At 46.0% G+C, this 24691-nt stretch overlaps 1 protein-coding gene across 4 annotated transcripts in view; it reads left to right on the top strand.

The window, feature by feature from the left end:
* The window catches only part of LOC119436642 (lysine-specific demethylase 8-like), a 42011-nt gene extending 31540 nt beyond the window's left edge, over window positions 1-10471 (top strand). For all 4 annotated transcript variants that reach the window (XM_049659484.1, XM_049659482.1, XM_037703574.2 and 1 more), the window contains 3 exons: window positions 1450-1596; window positions 5084-5176; window positions 10227-10471. In XM_049659484.1, coding sequence (XP_049515441.1) covers window positions 1450-1596; window positions 5084-5176; window positions 10227-10391 — 405 coding nt within the window. In that variant the 3' untranslated portion in view covers window positions 10392-10471. The remainder of the gene's footprint in view (window positions 1-1449; window positions 1597-5083; window positions 5177-10226) is intronic.
* The last annotated feature ends 14220 nt before the right edge of the window (window positions 10472-24691 follow it).

The raw sequence follows: 24691 nt of genomic DNA, 5'->3' as shown, positions 1-24691 counted from the left end.
GTTAGATAGAATGTGCAAGTTGCAGTATTAGTTCTGCGTGCTCTCTGGTCGGACACTGCATCATAAGATGGGCTACCCGCATTGTTCCTGCCACAAACCTCTCTGGTTACCCGGTAAACCACGAACTGTGAGAAGTTTGCAGACACGCTAAAACTCTCTAATTCAGGATCATACTGCGTAGTGGATTTCTGCACAGTGAAGCATTACGATGATGTAGCAATGCACAGGAGCACAGATGGCATGGTAGGTGGTGTGCCAGTGTGCGTCACAGGTGTGCTCGCAGCGATCATGTGATCATCGCTGTTCCCAAGCACGCCTCTTACGTAACGAGGCACCAAGTGCTCTTTGAAATCGAAACTGCAACTGGTCATAACATACGAGCATATAAGAAAGCAATCGTCGCACCCTGGGGCAAATGAGATTTTTACCATGATTACTGGGTCAATAGCTACTGATTAGGTGCCAAAAACAGAGCTGTAACAATTTTGGTGTCAGTACTCCTTTAATTTCCCTTAAGCTTTCCTGGGATTCATATCCTTCCTTCCTTGTCACTTTTGGCTTCAAATGTAACGAAATTAATATTTTCCTGAAGTGTTATCTCTTTATTACATGAGCATTTCTTATAATGGCCATTGAATGTTCATGTGCTTCTGCCGTGCTAATTGATCTCATGGTGGTTGGTCCTTTCTGTACCTCTGACTAACCAAGCTCAATAGATTTTATTAAGTTTTGTTGCCACGAAATGCATTGGGGCCTGTCATAGTTTGGTCTAGCAGCATAGAAGAAAAGCTTCGTGAGAAAATGGCATGGAGAATACAGATTTATTGTGGCACATTTGGAGGTGCATATCTTGAAACTGGGGCTAGTGTCAGCATTCCCACAGAATGGACATATCTTTAGCACTTCAGCTCCATAATTACAAGATGTGTGCAAAAGTTATTGCTGAATGGTTAATTAGTGATTGCCAGTCAATGATCTTATTAATAATTGTAACAGAATACCTGATGTCCACTGCTGCAAGTGATGCATTGCCAAAAAAAAAGTGCTCTTATCTCTGCTGCATTGTCTTCAAAAATTACTTAAGTTTGCTGGGACATCTGGTACTGTACTCACGGAATGAAATGCGCATTGACAGGGAAACTTTTAACTGGAACACCCCATATGTACAGTTATTCGAGAGTGCCATGTCATGTCGCTAAGAATGTGAACACTAAAGGTGATGCGAACTGGTAAAAGTGTACAAGCCAAAATTACACTTATTTCACACAAACTGGGAATGGTGGAAGCGAAAGTTTTCACATTAGTTAGTCCTATATTGGCGTGTTTCATTCCATGAGTATAATACTTGACGTTTCTATTGCCTGGCAGTCCTCCTTCTGAGTCTTCATTCAGTGGTGGCATGGGCAAGTTATCTGCATTATTGCCTTCATTTAGCTTTTATTATTTCAGATTCCAGAGCTGCGAAATGACATATGCATACCAACTTACTGCTGCCTTTCGGAAAAAGATGAGGAGCCTGACATAAATCTTTGGTTTGGTCCTGAAGGCACTGTTTCTCCATTGCATCATGACCCAAAAAACAATATTCTAGCACAAGTGAGAGAACCGTCCATGGCTTCTAACCTGTTCATATTGCCAGAATGTTCATGACAAAGCTAACAAAATAGCCTCTCTGTGTTGTGTTCAGCTTTGCAAGAATGTCAGGAAACCGGTGGCCTGTTGGTTTGGTTGTGGTGGGGGCTGTATCACATTCAGAGTGGCTGTCTTAAAGGGGCTGTCTACCGCTCAGAACATGTCTTTGAAATGTGGTGGGAATGAGAAGATTGGGTGTTACATAGACGTAAATGAGCATGCTTTTATTTTGTAAACAAGGAATTATATTTTGATGACATTTGATGTTGCTTTACGGTGAAAAAGTGTTCATCAAACCGTGCACTGTCACATCACCTAAAACCCACACAGGTAGAGTAATTCGCTTATATACATTGCTACATTAAAACTGTATTTTATGTGCTTCGGCTAACTTTTCTTTGCATCATAGCGTAATTTCTTTCTTATTTGCAGTTAGTGCGTGTTGAAAAGTAGTGCTGCCTTTGTGCAGATGAATGGATGGGTGTATTAGTGGGTCCTCAAGTGTGCTCTCTTGAAATGGTGACTTGGTTCAGTGCGAGTTTCATTGTGGGAGTGGTGTGACGGTTGCTGTTGTATTCAGGATGTTGAAAATGCATTGCACTTTTATAAGGTGTGCTAGTGCCATCACAACACCAGTGTAGGCATTCCTTACCACAATGTTCCTGCTAGATAGACCGTCACGCAAAAGGCTTGAATTTTGGCCACATCTCCAACAGAAAGACACAGACTATGCGGACTCTGCTTGTAGGAAACACTTGAGATTGTAAGTGTCTGAGAAAAAAAAAGGACGTTTATCCAACTGGTTTCATGCTGAGGACAGTTATTAGGGTCATATTTTGGCATTTAACACAAAGTAACTATTCCTGTGGAAACCCTGTGCACATCCAGTTTGTCACATTTACCAGCATTGTATTGCTATCACATCCAGTAATCAGTGTTGCGGGCATCAGTACACAGATTTAACTCTTTTGTCGCCGCTAGAAATGTGCTAATTTTTGGTGCTTTTATGTTCTATCAGTGTAGACATTTGGGCTTGTTGGTGTAACATGTTTGCAGATTTTTGCAGAAAACACACGGACGTAGAAGAACGAAGACACACACAGGCGCTAATTTCCAACAACGATTTATATCCGGGATGGACGCCACTTATGTACCCTCACTTTTTTCCACTTGCTTCACAAGCACGTGTCTACTGACACGGTACATGATAGTCTAATATACTTGCAGACTAAGGCAAGGCAACAAAGCACCTGTTAATATGATATAAGGACGCACTTGCAGACTAGGCAAAGAAAAAGTTTAACGCATGTGCAGGAATTTCAACTCTTTTGATAGTGACAGGGACGATTTGCTAACACAAGCATCGCCGAACTTTTCAATCCGAGCACTTTCAATGATTAGATGAGTTAATCCGCATTTGCTTCTCTCAATAATAACTGTATCTTCGCAGCGGGTATCTTCGAACTGTATCTGTATCTTTGAAGCGATAACTGTATCAAAGTTAACTGTATCTTCAAAGCAATAAATAACATTTTATTCAAGACGTAGTAGTAGTCGCAACGTAAACTGCACTATGTAAAATTGTAGCCTGATAACTGAAGTCGCACTTGATATTAGTCAAACACAATGATCAAAATAACACACTCATGAGCATCTACAGTTGTTTGAGACATTGTTAAAGCAACCTATACATCGGATCGGAAAATTAGACAACCCGATAGAAGCTTCTGTGTCTTCTTTGCTGCCTTTTAAAAATTATGTTGCCGGGTTGACCAAAGCACAAATTTTGTGTCCATTTATTGAAGTGCTAGGAGCACTGGAGGCTAGTTTTGATGCCACTTCCAGTCGAAGTTTCATTTTTCCTGACTTCCCAATCTTCCAAGAATTGTGAAATCTGACAAGTAGGTAAAGGGCTGTTGTCATTTCAGATACATGATGTGTAGAAAGACTGTAGATCCAATTGATCGATTTCTATAGGTGTGGTAATGAAAGAGTTAAGAGGAGGCTATGCAAAAATGGTGTCCTAAAAATTTCTGCTCGCTCTCTAAAGAAACTAGTGCACGTTTAGATAGTCCGAATGGCAGTAGCGCACCCAGGATCTCTGCCAGGGGGGGGTTGACAGTTTGCCAATACCATCTAAACAGCACTAATTTCGATTTATTCACAGGAAATTGTCAAAAAAATGCGCTTTTTGCGAGTGTGCAGACGATTGCGCGTCTTACATCTTGCAGTACTCAAATGCGTAAGGAAAGAAAAGGGGTTAAACAAAAGGCGGGGTTAAGTCGGCCTCAGGGGGGGGGGGGGGTTACAACCCCCGAACCCCCCCCCCCCCCCTGTCGGTGCGCCACTGCCGAATGGTAAGCTTTCTATAACGCTACAAAATAGGAGGTCCTTGAAAAATGGTATAAAGTCCCTTTAACATTCGTGATTTGACCATTCCGGTGTCTGTGGCATTCTCTAAACTGGATATCGCTTTTTTTTTTTTTGCCACAGCTGAGCTTGCTGCTTTGTTTGCTGTCGTAGGCTAGAAAAAAGCTGCTGCTTGTACAATTTTTGACGCATGCAGCAAGTTAACTTCTTGCAAAAGAGCAGTCTACAGTTATTTGCATTACAGAAGAACAAGTCAGAAGTTATCCATGCTCGTGTTCTCCAAAAACGACTCACAGTGCATTCTTTTTCGGTGCAAAATAGAGGTGGGGCAAACATTGTTCCTTGCATTGTAGCTGAAACTGAATTGATGTAGCACGTCCAAACTTGCACAGAACTGACTGGAGAGACAGCAACCCAAATGGGAAACACTGATAAGTCAGTTCAGATATAAATTTTTTTTAAGGCAGTTGAGACATTAATTTTTGCAGAATGCAGATGGTGGATAATATTCCACCCCCCCCCCCCCCCCCCCACCACCACCCGCCAAAAAAAGTGTGATTTTCAGCTAGATGAAAAGAATAGTAGCAAGGAAGTATTTTTCCTTTTTTTATTTGAAGTTTTTTGTTTCCTTTATGTTCTTTCATTTTCATTGTTGGTTAGGTATGGGTGTTCAGCATGAATAATGATTTAGCATTAATTAATTAATTAATTAATTCTTATTTGTCGTTTCTTTGTGAGCACTTCTATAATTGCTGAATAAGAAATGCACAACAAGTAAGGCTCCAGAGGAGTTGCATTTTAGCAGCCATTTTAGCATGTTTTTGCATGCATTGCTTAGATCTGTCAAAATTTAGCAGCAGGCGAAGAAGGTGATGTTTCGTTCTAGGAAGTCTTTGCTTGCATGTTTAAGTTTGTCGAGCTCTGGAAGGCTATGTTGTCAGCAACTTCTTATGGCTTGAATATTTTTTTGTTACTTGAAGTGCCAGTGATGACAAAAAGGAAGGAAAGCTTTTATTAAGGTGTTCTGAAGGCTGCAAGTGGCACTTATTTGGTGTTTTTCGTATTGTTTGTTCTTGTTCAGGTGTTTGGAGAGAAGTACATTCGACTGTATGGAAAATCACAAACACCTTTCCTGTATGCTCATGAAGAACGCCTACTTGAAAATACAAGCCAGGCAAGTGATCTGATAGCATAAATGCTATGACACACGAAACTGTGGCCCCATTTAGTACAGTTTTGTTGTGAGATGGTACTTTATATAATACGCACAAAGTTCTGCACCCTATGGTGCACACTTATGTTGTCGGTGTGTAGAGCAAATATAAAGCACCATTTATTGCTCCTAATTTTCATTGATTTCAAAAGAAAACAAATATTGAGACATGTAGAAGGTAATAGAAAGGAAGTATTAAAAATATTGTCACTTCTTTATGATGAAACTAACTGATAGGCTGTTTACGCATGAAAATGTTTGCTTTCCGTGGGTGTCAGGGTTACTTTGATAGAGAAGTGTGGTTCATGGTACAGTTAAACCTCCATATAACGAATTTCTGGATATAATGAAGATTTTCTATTCCCCGCCATTACTCAATAGAAGCACATGTATTTAACATAACATAACGAAGTGGCAGCGGGAGACCCCCCTCGAAATAACGAATTTTCCCCGCCGACAACCTAGATATTCCGCTGCAAATTTTGTCATTTTTGCGCGAGCAGCAACCGGAAGCACCTTCTCCGCCGCGATGGAATGCGAAGCGAGCGCACGTGTGCGTGCGTGCGAGCTTGCGCGAGGCGGGCCTGCATCCCTCGACCCGGCGATCTTGCTGCCACGGGCGTGACCTTTCCCCCTCCCTTCATTCAAACCTGATCCTGCCGCTTGCTGCAGCTGGCCTAGCCCACCAAGCCGGCACTCTCCTTTTCCAGTTGATGTTGCCGACGCGCTGGCAGACGCTGTGACCCATCATACTCGATGAGCGCGGACACGCGCTGTCAAACGCTGGCGGCGTGTGGAAGCGCTGCTGCAGAAGCGAGTGAAGTGACCTTCGTGCTGTTGTCTATCGCTTCAATGTAAACTGAACGCCGAGAACACACAGCACGCACAAAGCTACGAGCCGCCGACGCACTTACACTACCTAGACTCTGCCCCAACGCAGATCGCTTTCAAGATACGGCCCACGCGACCGTGCGCCGCCGCGCAGTACGCAGTTGATGCCAGAGTACAATACAATGCCGCCCGCTATCCCTCCCCCCTCGCTCCCTCGCCGGTGCCTCGAATGCAACGGAAGAAGGCGCGCTTCCTCCCTGCTTTTCTTGCGCGCGCGAGATCGACGCGGTCGTCGGCTCCCCTCGCACGTTTTCACTCGCACATACAGCATACGGCGAGCGGCGACTGCGTTATTGCCCTTGGACTTTATACGGAACATCTATGAGCCAAAACCAATTTTAGGGCCACAATGCGTCATAGACGCCATCTTTAGATAGCAAATACGGATCTCAAGGGCCATACTTTTGCCGGCGGAAACCGAAAATACGTCATAGTTGTTGCCCCCGGCACCTTGGGCGGCCAATGCCATCATCAAGCCACCAAGCCAAGCGATATGAAAAGTCAAAATAGCCACTCGGGCCGACGCGGGGTGGCAGTTCGCAATGTATGATGCGGGAACGGTCCCACAGTTGCAACGCAACAGCGGGGTTACCAATGCATTGGGTTCTATGGGAGCTGTGCCGGGACCGGCCGAAAACGACATAACAGCCGGGAAAACGCAGCACCCGGGAACGTAACAGCGGGGTTCTACTGTAACACTATACGACGCTACGACGCCATCGTTACGCTCGCTCTTCGTTTCCGATGCCTCGCGCTTGTGCGCAACGACACGTGTCCACGCATCCAGTACCTGGTGTGACATTCCAAGGATGAGTGCTTCGATGAAAACGGAAAACGGGTGCGCGTTACAATCGAGGGCGCGTTAGAATCGAGTAAATACATACGGTAAGCGTTTTTTTTTTTTTAAATTTTCGTGCCGAACCTGCATATAACGAAATCCTCTTTATAACGAAGTTTTTCGTGAATTTGTCAATTTTGTTATATCCAGGTTTAACTGTAGTACCATGACTGTTGCACGACTGTTTTGTGTCAACAAAATTCTTACTTGAAATTGAAAAAGGGGCTTATAAAATGAAACAAACCCTACTTATATTATAAATGCTTGAACTTCCTGAAAGATATCTTACCACACAAGAAAATTAGGGTGGTTTTCTACAGCAATATCTGCACTATGTGAGTGCTCTTTACTTGCATGCTAAAGAGAAATTTCAACCACTTAAAGTTCTTAACAGTCTCTGAACTCTGAAAACATAGAGCAGCATAATTACCTGGGCTGGAGTAATGTAATGATTCTGTAGGTGGCCTTTCTTCTCTACAGGTGGATGGTTTCATTTTGTCTGCATGTTAACGAGTGAGCCAGCAGCCCAAGGTCGCGTTAAGTGCCCGGCCTGCGCTTGCCTTAGGTGCTGCTAGATGCAATGTGGCACCAACATAGTGGCCTAGAGTACTTTTTTACTGCTCAGTACATTTACTAGAGGGTAAAACGCTTTGTGCAAGTGGCCCTTGAAAGTAAAAATTAAAGTTCTTACAAGCAAACCATAGCAGGCAAAGCATAGCAGAAACAAAATGTAATGCGAAGAAACAAGTCGGTAGCACCTGCATAGTGACAAGTATGGCTAGTGATTGCTGAATTTAATGTAATGACAGCTTTCGTGTAATGTAATTTACTCTTAAATGGTGCCAGCCATCATTGTCAGTAAATTGCTGGTTATCACTGCCATTCTTAAAGCTGCTGAAGAAATAGCAAATAAGGAAATATCCAAGGTGTCCCTACTATCATGCACCAAGATTTAAAAATATGCAATGCAAATGCCATGTAGCTGGACAGAACCAAGGTAATGTTTGCCGTCGCTTGGAGATACTCAGATTATTTTTTGCATTCCACCTAGTTAGATAATTAGTCTTAATTAACCAACTTCTTGCTCAATACGTGCTACATAAAAGTTTTTCCGAGCGTGAAAGAAGCCCTCGAATACACACACAGTGCCTCAACCAGCCAGTTCCCCCCCCCCCCCCCCCTCGCAGGATGAGGAGTTTCATGGCAAGGAAGCACGTTTGGGGGCTTTGCTAATGTGAGGACTACAATGTATATAAAGAAGTGGAGGGGGGGGGGGGGATGGGTTGATGGTTGAAGTTAACATGCTGATTTTATTTTTGCCGTGAAGCTCTTATTTGTGGTTCTGTAGCTTGTTCGAGCAGGCAAAGTGGTCAGTCAGTCCTTGTGTTGTAAATTGTCCTTTTTGTATGCGGGTGAGTTCCTACTAGAAAAGATAATAATCTCAAACAGCCTGAGCATCAATTTGATTGTATTAATGGTATTACGCTGTAGATTGAATCAGGCATACATACCATGTCACATTGATTTTGCTTGCAAAGTATTTCACGTAAGGAACATAAATGAACTAAATACTTGCATCAGCTTAAGTAGATATAGCATCGTTTTCTTTTTTTTTTTTTCGTTTTAGTAGTTTGTCACAGTACACCTTCCATGCAAATAATTGCAAGCAGTCAATGAAAAAAGGCCAGGGAGGCATCATTTCTGTAACATGCTGAATATTTGTGTGCATAGTTATACATAGTTAAGCATTGGGTTTATTTATTTATTTATGTTGACATTAAAGCACCTTGTATTTTTGAACATGGGCTCTTTAAAGGGGTCTTCCTGAACCACCCCTCGGGCTTTGTGAAAAAACACAGCCCACGGATTGCATACACTGCTGTGTATATCTCCGCCAAGTTTTGCAGTTGTGCGCGCCATGTGGAGCTCAGAAGCAGAGCGTGAAGTCAACTTTTTCTCAAACAGCTCTTTTCAAACGAGGCCTTCCCACCTGCTTCGAAGCTGCCAGTGGCTTGCATATGTTGTCATATCCAAGATTCCCATAGACTCCAAGATTCCCTATTGGCTGATAGCTGACATCAATAAAGAAGGGTGTTTGGACCAGTGCGCTTCTCCCTATTGTTACTGTGTATATTTATTGACACAGTTTAATAAACAGGCTGAAGCAAACGAAAATCAGCATTTCAAATTTTTATAAGAATTACATATATCTGGAAGAAGCCAACTTTCTTCCGCGGCCGCCTGCGTAGGAATGAATGAAACTTTGGCCACACTGCTTATCAGTGTTGTAGCTGTTGGGTGTTGCTAATTTCGATTAGCTTTGAACACCCAACTAGCCTCGAACCATGCGAAGCTTAAGGTCAGACCGCACGCATGCTTCCCAGCGCGCGCTCACTCCTGGTCGCTCTTGGTTAGACGCCTTGGCAGACTTCACTTCATATTGAGCTATTAGCAGCGCTTCAAAATGCGAAGTTGGATGTGGCTACTATCCATCGGTCAAGCTGGTGCTGGACAAAGCCGGTCTGCACAGCATAGCATGTTGATACTGGAGCACATGAGTGTGAGTGTGAGTGCGCACTCCAGCACTGTCATGCACATTGCAAACACTGTGCATGTGCACTACAGTTGCATGTAGCTGTGTTTGCTGCATAGCGTAGATACCACAGCCTTCCAGGGTACCGATATGAGCCAGCTCGCTGAGTTTATTGCAGCTCACTAAGGACAACTGTGCATGTCGTTTGGCACATCGTAGGCACCAAAATCGGAAATACTGATATCTATGTGAACATTCAAAATCAAATTTGAGCTATGTGCCACGGTGATGTTTAGTAGGCAGAGCATTGTTGGCACGCCCTGCTCTGCCATAGCCTTCGCAGTGCAAGGCATTGAACAAGGAGTGGGAGCACTGTGAGCGGGATCAAGTCAATCTTTTATTGCCAATAACTCCGCTTCTGCTGAACGCGTTGAGGTACTTTTGCTGCAAAGTATTCCTGAAATAGTCTATTTTAACATCTAATGCATTTCTTGACTTCGATAAAAAGTGTTTCAGGGCCATTTAAAGGCAGTAGTTTTGATTCAAAGTACTTGTATGTTCCTTTTTTGATGACTTATTGCAATGCTGACCATTGGCATGTTATAACCGAAGAGCATTAACAAAGTAAAAACATGCCTGTAATTTGTGCCTGTAATTGCACCAGTTTAGATTCTGACGTTATCTTTATTAGCACTAAATTTTAATGTGAAGTGCCATGTATACACCATTAATATTTGGTTTCCATACAGGTGGACGTCGAGGATCCAGATACTGAGAAGTTCCCATTGTTTGAAAAAGCAGAATACACTGAATGTGTGCTGAGACCTGGTGAAATGCTTTTCATTCCCCCAAAATGTTGGCACTTTGTACGCTCTCTTTCGCCAAGCCTCTCTATAAGCTTCTGGTGGGAATGATGAACTGTATCAGCAATTGTTAACTCTGCATGTGCCTCATTGAATGCCATTGTTTAAAAATAAAGATGTGTATATAACAATGGTGTGCACTGGCATGGAAACAGCAGCAGTGTGACGAGACAGCAATGCAAGAAGTTTATGAGGAATATTAGTGTTTGCTCATAGTGGAGAGTAGCGGGAATCATTGGGGGGGCAGTGATTTTAATGCAACTAATTTGGCAGTCGATGGGACCTGCCATGGCGTCTCTCTGGCTATGGCATTCTGGTTTTTAGAGCAAGGTCGCAGGTTTCATTTCTGGCCACGGTGGCTCCAATTCGATGGAGGGGGAATGCGAAAACTCTCGTGTATAGATTTCAGTGTGCGTGAAATAATACCAAGTGGTCAAAAATAGTGCAATTCACCGTGGTAAAAACACACATGGCTTGTTTTGGACGATCTCATTGCACGGTTTTGATGTGTTTATCTTTTTCAGGTAGCCGGTGGTATGGCGTGAAATGTTCAGATATAAATAATATAAAAAAACATTCTTGCCTGATGAAAGAAAAAAAAAAAAGCTACTGCAACGTTCACAAAATTGTGTACCTTTGCAAGGGCAAACAAGCATCTGGCCAAAGCAGATACTGTACCACATGATCAAAGTTTTACACAGTTACTCAAATAAGTTCATTATGCCATGTTACGGCATGATACCAAATATGATAAGACTTGATGAGTTATGACGAAACCTACAACCTCAAGAAAAGTTAAGGTGTATGTAGCTCAGTCTGGTTGCATTGAACTTTGGACACACACTTGCACATGTCTCACAACCTGTGAAGCTGTGCATGCACTGGAGTGAGGACAAGGGCTCAATACTAGAGCAGTAATTGCTTTAAATTTTTTTTTATTCTATCAGTTGCATGTGGCCTGGCTGTTCTGGAAACATTTGGCAACTGAGTAAGGCCAGTTTGCAACTAATGCCCATTATATGTGGTGTGTTGATCAGAACATCCTTGTATCCAGGGTGCGCACAGGTCCTTGAAATCCTTGAAAACCTTTGAAATTTGAAGTTCCGTTTTCAAGTCCTTGAAAGTCCTGGAATTTCTTTTCCGTCCTTGAAAACCCTTAAATTCATAGGGTTTTCACGGGGTCCGACAGTGCGACTCACATTATATGGCGGTTCAATGTGGTCCCGGCAAACTTCATTGCTTTCCGCAACGCCGGGACTGCGAAGTCAAACTTCCTGCTTGAGGAAGAAGCGAGCAAGGCGTCCGTCGCGCACTTTTTTATTTTTTTTCCCTCTTGCTTGCTTCGACTTCAGGGTTGGCCAAAAGCCATAAGTTGCTGGCCACAATGAGGCTAGAGCGTCGACCTCCTCGGGAAAAATACAAATTGTGCCATCATGCTTATTTGAAACGAAAAAGCAGTTACATGAATCTTAACAGTTGAATTTGGTAGTACAGTTTAGACCACTTATAACGTAACCGCTTATAGTGCAGGACCGGATATAGTGCGGTATTTTCAGACTCCCGTTAATTTTCCCATAGCACTCCATGTATACACGTATCGCTTATAGTGCAGTTGCGGGAAACGAAATACCGGTTACAGTGTGACTGCCTGGGAGTACAGAAGTCAGCGGAGACGGCGAACGCTCCCCTCAAACGGGCGCCCCAAGGAGTGCTCGAGGAAGAAAGAGACGAAGTGGAGAAGGGCACGTGGTGCGAATGAACAGCCAGTGAGGCTGTAACCAGAATCTTGAGTGCGAGTTGTGAAATATCACGGCGCGCATAGCGAGCGAGGGCCACGAAACTGCCAATGCTCGCTTCCCGATAACGGCAGTAAACGAAACGGGCGAGCGAGTGGGCGGCGCCGGCACGGCACGGCGAAGGGTGCACGCGGAGACCGTGGAATGTGAGGGAGGAGGGCGGCAGGGAAGCAGATTTTGCCTCGGCAACTCCGCCGCTTCGGTGGCTCCCCTCGCCCTCTTTTGTAGCTCCCTCACTTTCGACTGTCACCGTGCGCGCCCGCCGGCGTGCAGGCGCCGCCGCTACAGCGGGCCCGGCGCCAGCTCCCCGAAGTTTCGTTTTCTGCCATTATCGGGAAGCGGGCGTTTGCCGGCATGGGTAGTTTCGTTGGCCGGCCTGGGGCAGCGCCGCTGCTTCCCTCTGCGCCGTAGCCGCAGCGTGCAAGGTCAACACGTGACTAGAAAGTAGAGGAAGCATAAAGGAGAAAGAAGGGTTCACTGCCGTTTTCTACGCGTGGCTATGGTAGCGTGGCTGACGTCGGCACGTACACGCATGTTCCGGCGCAACGCAGAATCGGAGACCTTGCCATTTGAGAGAGGGTGAAATTTCCGCCTCGTTCTTTTTTTTTGGTTTGTTCGCGCGCGACATTGAGGGGTCTACCCTAAGCGTTTACTCTATGGCGGTGCCGGAGCAATGCCGGTCAGAGGCGCCGCCGCGTGATTTGGTTCGAATAAACGAGATTCGGCTGTAAATTGAATCCAAACGTTCTAGCCGCATTCCTCGACTGTCGCATACGTGGGGTGGCTCGGTGCACATGTTTTGCATATGTGCGGGCCTTGAAAATTGTTGCTTTGGTTATAGTGCGGTACCGCTTATAGTGCAGATATTCGCGACTCCGGCGACTTACGTTATAAGCGGTCTACACTGTATTTCACTTTTTTTGGGGGGTTCGCCTTGGGCTGGATTTATTGGCAACCCACTAAAAACAGGTACAGCCTCATAGCCTGAGCGTTGTCTGTTGGCCACATTGTGCTTTGTTTATCTGCTTGCGTGCTCCGTTGCCATCAACGCTTTGTTTGCTTTTTTCCCCGTTTCGGTTGTGGTGCACATGGTTCGGAATAATGCCTGGGAAATGTAAATTCCAAGGCGCCTGGCTCAGCAACGACGATTACAAACTTTGGGTTGCACCGGATACATCGGACCCCCACCGCGCGAAATGTACAACCTGCAGAAAGACCTTCGACATTGCTTCTATGGGCGAATCTGCTCTCAGAAGCCATGCGAAAAGTGCGAAGCACTGTGAAATCATGCAAGTGGCAGCTAGAAACTCTATACAGAGCTACCTGGCACCAAGCACATGCGAGCGGTCCACTGGGTTGGCTCCATCACAGGTGACTCATCTAAACAGCGCCTGCAAGTCGCACGAGGTGGTTACCGATGCAGAAATTCTGTGGACAATGAAAGTGATTACCTCCCACTACTCGTACAGATCATCCTCACAAACCGGTGACTTGTTCAAGCGGATGTTTCCTGACATCAACATGGCTAAATCGTTTTCCTGCGGAGAAAAAAAATGCACGTATGTTGCGTGCCATAGGCTCAGGCCATTTTTTTTATCGTCCTTGCAACAACAGGTACAGAAGTCTGACTATTACGTCGTGCTTTTTGACGAGTCAGCGAATGACTTCCTGCAAGAGAAGCAAATGGACGTGCATGTGCGCTATTGGGACTCGTCACACAAGGTCGCCACCAGATATTACACATCCACTTTTATGGTGCATTCCATGGCAGAGGACATTCAGGAAATACTTCTAAGGGCTTTGGAGCCTTTGCCACTTGGCAAGGTTCTTCAGATCTCGATGGATGGGCCGAACGTGAACCTGAAGTTCTTTAGGAGTATGCAAGTGCACTTGCAGGAAAACCATCAGGTCCAATGTGTTGACTTGGGGACGTGTGGTCTTCATACCATCCACAATGTCTACAGGGCAGCTGTAGGAGCCAGCAAGTGTGGCATTGACGTTCTGCTGTCAAGCCTGAGTGCACTCTTCCGAGACTCACCAGTACGAAGGGAAGATTTTTCAACTGCGACTAACCAGGAAACATTTCCACTACAGTTTGTGTCTCATCGATGGGTGGAAAACACAATTGTCATTGAAAGAGCTTTGCTTCTTTGGAATGACATAAAGAAATATGTGGAGTCTGCAAGGAGTAAGCAGGTGAGCTTACCAAAGTGTGTATCGTTTGAAAATGTGTACAGCTTTTGTCATGATTCCTTGACGCTGGAATAACTTACTTTGCTCTCAGTGTTGCTTCCATTCTTCAGCCATTCTTGAAAGACTACCAGTCTGACAAGCCAATGATCTTCTTTCTTGCTAGAGACCTTGAGAGTGTTGTGCGGAAGCTCCTTGTGAAATTCATGAAGGCTTCAGTGTTGTCTTCATTGGCAGGGATTGGTGGTTTGCTTAGGGTAGACGTTGATAACCCTGATAACCACACTCTGCTTGAAAAAGTGGATATCGGCCCCAAATGTGAACAAGCACTGAAAGATTCAAGGGCAACTGCGAAGGATACATTTCAATTCAGAATGGAGTGTAAACTTTTTTTGGCAGCTGTGACCAAGAAAATACTGGAACGAAGTCCCCTTAAATCATTAATGGTTAGAAACCTGACATCTCTAGACCCCTGGCTCATGTGCTCGAAGCCGGATCAGTGCCTTGTGGGCCTAAGGAAGGTGTTGGACGTCTTGACCGTGGCAGGAAGACTCGGTGACAACCAACGGGAATGTAATGGCAGAATACACTGAGCTACTGCAAGAGCTAAAGCACGAGCTTCACCTGTTTGAGAGGAGCCTTAGCAAGCTGGATGGGTTTTTTCATGACCTCCTGAGCTTCAATCCCTCCTACAAAGAGGTGTGGAAAGCAGTCAGGCTGTTGCTTGTTTTGAGCCATGGGCAAGCAACTGTCGAACGGGGGTTCAGCGTCAACTGCCAGATCTCCGTAGAGAATCTGAAAGGTTTGTCATACATTTCACAGCGTATCATATGTGAGGCAGTGGACAGGGCAGGTGGAATTTTGAATGTTGCTATAACAAAAGAACTCAGAATAGCTGTGTCCGCAGTGAGGCAGCATTATGGTGCACACTTGAAATCGGAAAAGAAATGGTACCAGGAAAACTCAAAGCAGACAAAAAGGCGCACAATCATGGAAGAAGTTGGAGGGTTGCAGACGAAGAAAAAGAAGCTTGAGGCAGTTGTTGCCGATTTAGCGGCCTCTGCAGGTGGATATGCAGAAAAGGCTGAGAGAACTGGTGACATCTCGCACGTGGTGAAATCAAACAGCTTGAGAAAGACTGCAAAAAGCGAAGGCTGAAGAACTCAGCAGCATTAAGACGCAAATAGAAAAGAAAGTAAAAGACCTGCCCTGAGCTTCAGAATTTCATCTAGTCGAATGAAACTGTACGTGCACTAAGTCAAATCACTTTCCTTTGTTCTGTCTAATAAAATGTAACGTGTGTGAACTACCGTATTAAATATTTAAATTTTTTGAAAGGTCCTTGAAAAGTCCTTGAATTTTTTTCTTGGAAACCTGTACGAACCCTGCTTGTATCAAATGTCGCGCCAATAGTATGATCTTAAGTATGATCTTAAAGACTGGGTTCCATCGTTTCTACAAGTGTGTACCAACAGGCCTAGCAAAAGACTCTTCTGCCAATAGTATGTTCACATTAAGCAAGACACAAGCCTAGAAGCATAGAGGGAGGAAGAAGCTTCTTCATTTCTGTGTGCATAGAAGGCTTGTGCACTTGACAAAAATATTTCCTGGGGGGCTGTACGGTGTGCCTCCCTACTACATATATTCCACACAGAATTCCATGTGTTTTTTACCGCGGAGCCGTCTTTGTCTTTTTTGTACACTACAGAGAACTGGAATGGACATACCATAGATGTGCACATGCCTATTAAATATATCATGTGAAGATTGGTTAAAATAACAACCGTCTGCGTGACTTCTTTGTCCACCAGAGCTGTGGTGGTCCACGGATACGATTCACAGTGCAGAAGGAAGGGACATGTAAACAAGTGCATTCAAATAAACATTTCTTTTGCAGGTACAGTTTTGTGCAGGATGTTGAACCGAAAAAATACCGGTTTGTTTCGGGTTCAGTGAGCTCCGATTTCGCTCTGGTTCAGTTTTCTAGCGGCCATCGTCATCTTATCGGTCACCTTTTATTTATGGCGCGGCGTTACAGCAGTTCCAGCGCAACTCCTGGTACCCACTCAGGTTTTTCTCGCAAAAAATTAAACCTGCAGAAATGCGATACAGCACGTTCGGTCGTGAGCTACTGGCGGTATACTTAGGCATTCAACATTTACGACACCTGCTGGAAGGCTCAAGCTTTCACGTCCTCACGGACCACAAGCCTTTGACATTCCCTTTTCGTGGTAACCACAACACTTACACCGCACGAGAAATGCGGCACCTCAACTTTATCTCCGAATCCACCATGGACTTTCGGTACATTGAAGGCTCAGTCAACGCGGCCGCAGATGCCCTCTCCCGTATCGACGCAATATCAACGCCCACACTTGACTTCGAAAAAATCGCCACGGCGGATCTTGCAGACGTCGAACTTCCGGACATCCGCTCATCCACCGCGTCACTGGAGCTGTCCGACATTCCCCTTCCTTTTTCTTCAGGCACCATTGCTTGCAACGTCTCACGGGGTCGAACACGTCCGTTTGTCCCACTGCGGCTCCGCCGTCAAATATTCGACAAGCTCCACGGTGCAAGTTATTCCTGGAGTTCGTGCTACGCAGCGTCTTATTACGACTCACTTTGTGTGGTCGAGTGTGAACTCCGACGTGTGCCGCTGGGCGCGTGAATGCCTTTACTGTCAACGCTCCAAGACGACACGACATACGAAATCGCCAATTCACTCCTTTCGCCTACCCGACGTTCGGTTCGATCACGTTTATGAAGGAAATCAAGCCTCCCGTTCCATAGGAAAAGGGTTTATTATGAATAAACCGAGAAACGACTTCGTGGGTATAGCTGCTGTTGCGCGTGGGCCCAAGCACGCGCTTGGGCCCATTTGCTTTTCCTATAAACCCTTTTCCTATGGAACGGGAGGCTTGATTTCCTTCAAGTGGTGCCGAAACTCATCGGAACAGCGAACCACATCAATGGTACCAAGGTAGGCCTTCCGGCCTACCGATTCATCGTACCGATCTTTGGCTGCTCACCGCGGAGTCAAAAGCATGGAATCGCTCAAGCTCAAGCGCAAAGCCGAGAGATCGCAGCTAACGCGGCTTATTAACGACATCGAATCAACGCTTAGCCAAGACAGTACTACGGAAGAGCAGCTTTGCATCCTTAGTGAACGCCTCAATCATCTTCACACCGACTTGAGGGCAACCGACTCCGACATCGTACCTCTGCTATCTACCACGGAAGCTGAAGCAGAGTTTGATCGGGTTGTCGACTACAATGATCGAGCCACCGCGACGTCCGCGAAACTCAAATACCGTATACGGCAGCTTCAGGAATCACTCAATCGTACGTCACCGTCGACGTCAAACGAACCCGTTCAACGCACGCTGCAACCCGGTGTTCATCTTCCGAAGATCGAACCTATAAAGTTCAGTGGTCGATCATCAACTTGGCCGCCTTTTTGGGAACAGTTCAACCAAGTGATCCACAACAACGGTGGCCTCACCGACGTTGACAAGTTCACCTATCTACGCTCAGTCTTGACCGGCGACGCGGCATTGACGATCGCGGGACTTCCAGCAACTGCGAGCTGCTACAGTGATGCCCTGGACATTCTAAAGCGGCGCTTTGCTAAGGACGACTTGATCATTCAGGATCACATGCAGCGACTCATCGACTTGCAATCCGTTCGATCCCCCAATGACCTTCGTGGCCTTCGAAGCCTCTACGACACTGTGCAGTCCCAGACACGTGCCCTCAAGACTCTCGGGATATCGGAAGATTATTCTTTAATGCTCTACCCCATTCTCCTGAAATCGCTTCCTCACGATATTGTCCTCGATTTCAACAAGACCATCGCACGCCAGAGTTCCGAGGAAAGGGGAGGAGCTGGAAGCACTGGCGAACAAGCACAGCGCACCCAGCAACAGAAGGCGAGCATTAAGTCTTTGCTGCTTTTTATTATAACAGAAATAGAGTCTCGCGAACGAACAGTCCTGCATGCTTCTGTACAAGAGGACGCGCTGAAGAGCAAAGATAAAGAATTTCGCACTACCGCGACATCCACATCGCGACTTTTATCCTTAACGAAACAACCGTGCCATCAACGCTCAACCACAGTCTTTGAACTCATCCACTAAACCCGTTCGTCAAAAAAAAAAAAAAAAAAAAAGGACTGCTTTTTCTGCGAATCAACGACCCATTGTACAGAGCAGTGCGACTCGGCAATTCCTCTCGAGGAAAAGAAAAAACGCCTTCTAGGTGCACGTCGCTGCTTCCGTTGTACCCTGGAGCATCACGTAGCAAAAAATTGCATAAGAAAGGTAAAATGTGGAAAGTGCAATCGGCGCCATGCGGAAACAATGTGTAACCCAAGGTTGATGAAATCGACCGCCGGACCCCAGACATTCCCTAAACAGGTACAACTCGAGATGACTGGAACTGGCACGTCCAAACGGCTCATATACCTCCAAACAGCTGTTGCTTGGGCAGCCGGCCAGGATAGTAAAATGCTGGTTCGCGTTTTATTGGATGGAGGCAGCCAGCGCACTTTTGTGACCGAGCAATTGGCTGAGAAACTTAATTGTAAAGTTCTCGATCGTGAGTGTCTTACAGTAGGACATTTTGGAGGGCATCATGACGAGAAGACTTTCCGACGAGTGTCTATCACTCTGAGTTCAGTGCATAGTTGCAAGACACTGTTGATCGAAGCGCTCGTCACGACCAAGATCTGCGACCAATCCATTCCGCGACCGAGTGGAGAATTTACTGACAAGCTCGAGCACAAAGGTTATTACTTCACCGATAACGATCAAGCTGAAAGCCCAAAAGCTGTCGATGTCTTAATCGGCAGTGACTATTACTGGTCATTTGTCACGGGCAACGTACGGAATCGGGAGAACGGACTTAAAGCTGTCGAGACATCCTTAGGCTGGACTCTGCACGGACCAGTAGCCTCTTGTGCTACCGTCACACACTACAACGAGACAATAGTACTGAAAGCGGCAGTGGAAGAATTTAAGATCACCACAGATAATTACTGGGACCTAGAAATTATGGGGATTAAACCCGAGGGACATAAGACACAGGACGCAGACCCAGTTTTGGACTTCTTCAAAAGCACAGTCAAGATGGAGAATCGTCGCTACGTAGTTTCACTTCCATGGAAACCGACAATTCTCAACCACAACAATCGAGAAAACGCACAGACGCGTTTAAATCAACTCCTTCGAAAGCTACGCCGATGCCCTCAGCTTCTGCAAGAATATGATGCTGCCATACGTAAATACGCTAACGATGGTGTAGCCGAGAAGGTCACTGACGATAATACAGAAGACCCAGTGTATTATATGCCACACCATGCAGTAATCCGCGAGGACCGTACTACAAGAGTAAGGGTGGTCTTCGATGCTTCTTCACATGAAAAAGGAGAGCTCTCGCTCAACGGCAGCCTGTACTCCGGACCAAACCTTAAATCTCATAGGACTGCTACTTCGCTTTAGAAAGCATCGCATTGCTTTAGTAGCAGACATCGAAAAAGCGTTTCTGCAAATAAGCATCACCAGCACAGACCGAGACGCTTTGCGCTACCTGTGGTTGGAGAAAGCACCCAAGCCAGATCAACCGTTGTCTAACGTTGGCGTCTGGCGTATGACCAGAGTACCATTCGGCACGACCTGTAGTCCCTTTCTTTTGGCGGCGACCATCCGTCATCATCTGGATCAAGCGTCGTCTGCTTACCCCGAAACTACAAAAAGGCTGTGGGGTTCCATATACGTTGACGACATTTTAACAGGAGCGGAATCCGTTGAAGACGCGTCCAAACTGCGGTCAGAAGCCACCGAGATATTCGCAAGTGCCTCTATGACGCTACATAAGTGGGCTTCGAACGACCCACGCGTTCTTGGCACAGAATCGACGCAACCTCCGGAGTTACCTCTCGGACAACTGGCAGGAGTACTGAAAGTCCTGGGATTGGTATGGCATCCTGACACCGACGTACTGTCGTTTAGTCCGGGAAACGCTATAGAGTTTGTTCAACAAAGAACTGATACCAAGCGGTTCATGCTACAAACGACATCTCGCCTATACGACCCTCTCGGTATGCTGACCCCTTTTACAATAAGGATGAAGATATGTTTTCAAAACCTTTGGAGAAAAGGCGTTGAATGGGAAGAACCTTTGCCACTGGACGCTCTACACGAATGGAAGAGTGGGTGCAATGAACTTCCACAGCTCTGGGACATTGAAATTCCTCGGTACTACCGACAGGGCGAACATGGGCTTGGCGACAAATACGCACTCCAGTTTTTTTCGCTGACGCCAGTAAATCAGCCTACGGTGCTGTTTGCTACATTTGCACAGCAGGCAGTACGAACGACAAAAGCTCAACGATAGTCTTTTGCAAGTCCAGGGTGACCCCAATGAAAGAGACAAGCATTGCCAGACTCGAACTACTAGCCTGTCTCGTCTCAGCACGAATGTACGAGTACGTGCGTCAAGAGATATCCGAGGACATTACATCAGTGCAGTTTTGGACTGACTCAATGATAGCACTGTACTGGATTACCGGCGATCCTAACAGATGGAAAGACTTCATTCGCCATAGGGTAATGGAGATTCAGAGTAAAACGGACATCCCATTGTGGAGACACTGCCCTGGAAAGCAAAATCCTGCTGATTTTTTGACAAGAGGAGTTTCGGCCCGTGAATTGACAACAAACTCAGCCTGGTGGACAGGACCCCATTGGCTTACTTGTGAAGAGAATGAATGGCCACCACACCGTAGACCAAACTCAACCGATATTCCACCGAGTATCACGGAGGAGCGTACTCATCGGGTACCATGCTTGCAAGTCGCCATGCAAACCGAACCACCTATTATGGACATTCACAACTACAGCTCTCTTACTCGACTACACCGTGTTACAGCTTGGATACTGCGATTTACCTCGAAGTTGAAGCAGAAAAGTGTGTCCCGGGGAGCCCTGAATGCAGAAGAAGTGCACGCCGGTGAATTATGCTGGATAAAGAAGGTTCAAAGCTCAGCCTTTTCTCCTGAAATTGACCGCGTCTCCAAAGGAGCTCAACATATGAAGGATTCTATACTGCGGGACGTGACATGCTTCCTCGACAATGGAGTTCTTCGAGTCGCAGGACGCCTACAATACAGCAAGAAATCATACGATGAAAAACATCCAATCGTCTTACCAAAGGACCACTATTACTGCGAGCTCCTCGTCATGCAGCACCATCGGCAACTTCTTCACGCAGGAGTTCGGGATACACTTGTACAAATAAGGGAAAGATTTTGGATATTACGAGGACGGCAGCTAGTCAAGAAGGTCATCAGAGGATGCATCGTGTGCCAACGCTACAACGTCAAAGCTTTCTCCGAAGTGACAGGATCGTTACCACCTGAAAGAGTAACTGCTTCGGAACCCTTTCAAGTAACTGGACTAGATTTCGCCGGTCCCCTCTACGTTAAACATCCAAATGACTACGCCAAAGTGTATATTTGCCTGTTCACGTGCGCCGTGATTAGAGCTGTTCACCTCGAACTAGTAGAAGACATGACCGCCACAAGCTTTCTCAACGCTTTCCGACGCTTTGTGTCGCGGCGGGGACTTCCTTCTGTTATATATTCCGACAACGCCTTAGCATTCAAGAAGAGCGAGAGAGCTTTCGAGATTGTGGTAGTCATTGAGAAACGAAGAAGTTTGTAACTTCGTCGCGAATCATCACATAAAATGGAAATTTATCGCCGATCATGCACCGTGGTGGGGCGGTTTTTACGAGAGACTTATCAGGTCGGTCAAGCTGACGTTGAAGAAGTGCATCGGCAAGGGACATCTTACGGAGAAACAGCTACAAACAACTTTAACTGAAGTAGAAGCTGTGATCAATTCCCGGCCAATCACATACGTTTATAGCGACTATCGTGATCTGGAACCCCTCTCCCCGGCTCACTTTCTCATTGGAAAGCGAATATCTGCACTTCCCGACCTAACACGCGGCGAGATCACAACCGATGGTCGCCATATACTACCTATGTGGGAACAGCGAGAAAAAACTCGAAGAACTTTCTGGGAACGTTGGTCCAAAGAATACCTCTCGGAGTTAAGAACAATGTCAAGCTCCAAGTCAACGACACCGTTCGACAGAATTAAGAAAGGTGACCTTGTCCTTCTACAAGAGCCCAACAAGCCCCGGCAACTATGGAGCATTGTTCGAATAGAGGAGCTCCATAAAGGAAGGGATGGCAATACAAGAACCTGTACCTTGAGACTACCGGGCGGATCTACCGTTAAACGGGTCGTTCAACACCTGTACCCGCTGGAATCAAACTTTTTGTGAACTTCTGCGCGCGGGGCAGTTTGTTGGAACAAGCACGACAAAGAAGAGGACGAAGCGCGTGCTTAGGCCCACGCGCAACAGCAGCTATACCCACGGAGTCGTTTCTCGGTTTATTCACAATAAACCCTTTTCCTATGGCACGGGAGGCTTGATTTCCTTCAGTTCACATCGATATTGTTGGCCCACTCCTACCATCCAGAGGTGCTCGCTACATCCTCACTTGTGTGAGCCGTTATACCCGCTGGCCTGAGGCGTTTCCTCTCACCAATGTAATGGCATTTACCGTGGCTTCCGCGTTTGTCAGTGACTGGATCTCACGCTTCGGATGCCCCAGCGTTGTTACCACTGATCGCGACCGACAGTTTGAATGCGATCTCTTCCGCGAACTCACGTGCCTGCTTGGCGTCCGCCATGTCCATACTACCGCGTACCACCCATTGGCCAATGGAATGGTCGAATGCCTTCATCGTCAACTTAAAGCTGTCTTGATGGCTCGCCAGGCTCGCGCTTCTTAGGCTGAAGATCTTCCTCTTGTCCTGCTTGGCGTGCGCTCGTCTTTCAAGAAGGACCTCGGCTGCACAACTGCAGAGTTGGTCTATGGCACAACGTTGCGTATGCCTGGTGAATTTTTCGCGCCAGCTACTGTCACCAAGCCCAATCCAGACAGTTACGTTCAACAGCTCCGCTTCCTCTTTTCACGCTTGAGCCCTTGCCCTAGCCGGGATGCATCGTCGACTGGCATTTTTGTCAGCAAGGACATGATTACAGCGAGCCACATTTTCGTCCGGCGTGAAGGCATCCGACCTTCTCTTACGCTTCCCTACGATGGCCCTTTCAAGGTGCTCAGCTGGACAGAAAAATCTGTCACCATCGAGCTTAACGGACGTGAAGATGTAGTGGCTATCGACAGAGTCAAACCCGCCTACCTGGCGACCTCGCCAGCATTATGCGCTTTCGACCTCTTCATCACCGCGGAAACAAAGGATTTACTCAACTGCCCTACTCCAAAGGCCGTTTCTTGGGCGCCCGTGCATCGCTGTGCTTCTAAAAGGGGGGGAGCCCTCTAGCGGCAATCGTCATCTCCATCGGTCGCCTTTTATTTATGGCGCGCTCAAGTGTATGGGCATGCACATGTGCCTCGTTCCTTGTGCTGCGTGCTGCGAGGTTAGAAAAAGAGAAGAATAAAATATAGTCTTTTCTGCTCCTGCCATCAGCCTGAATGGTTCCTTGTTCTTTCGCTCGCCGACTCATGCATTGTTATAGTGGACCTAACCTCGGTCCCTATAAGTTTCGGTTCAGAGAAAAAAAAAAAATTTAGAACAGTTTGCTGACTGGTTCGGCGCAGTCCATTTTATCCTGCCCCATGGGGATATGCTACGTTACTCTATCGACTTGTCAGCATGGTGCATGCGCAAGTTTCATTAAGAGGAGGCAGAATCGTACAAATGATTTACACAGGTACGAGAGAATTTTCGTGTTCATAATAAAGGCAGATTTAATTGGTGAGAATACCTGCGTCAGTCTAAGTTCTGCGTAGCTTCCACATACATTAATTTGACAGCAGTAGAGTAAGTTAATTTTCTTTTTCTTTTCCAGGTTTTTACTACGGGACTAGTGGTGAGCAAACTGTGGCATGTTATTTATGGTGAAGACAGCGCAAATTTGCACTCTATTGCATAAATTAGAAGTTCAAACTTCTAGTCTGTAGCAAAGAAAGAAGCCAGCATTTGGCACTTTGCTCAATTTGCTGCTTTTCTGTATAGTAGCATGTGAGGACATTGATGTTTCTGAACGATGAACAAGGACGGATTGTGCTGAACCATACATCCATCTTTCTTGCGCACCTGCATGTAGTCTTGCGCTAGCTAACGGCGGACAAAGAAGTCGAAAGCACTCGCATTTTGTGTCTTTAAGAATAATTTTTTAAATTCGAACATTGTTCAAGTCTTCTTGGTTAAGCACCAAATGTGCATTGAACCATGGCACGTAACAAAAGCAGATTTCGCATGC

This window comes from Dermacentor silvarum, chromosome 1, assembly GCF_013339745.2.
Source record: "Dermacentor silvarum isolate Dsil-2018 chromosome 1, BIME_Dsil_1.4, whole genome shotgun sequence".
Taxonomy (NCBI): domain Eukaryota; kingdom Metazoa; phylum Arthropoda; class Arachnida; order Ixodida; family Ixodidae; genus Dermacentor; species Dermacentor silvarum.
Note: the sequence above shows the minus strand (reverse complement) of the source record. Positions and strands in the feature narration are given on the sequence as shown.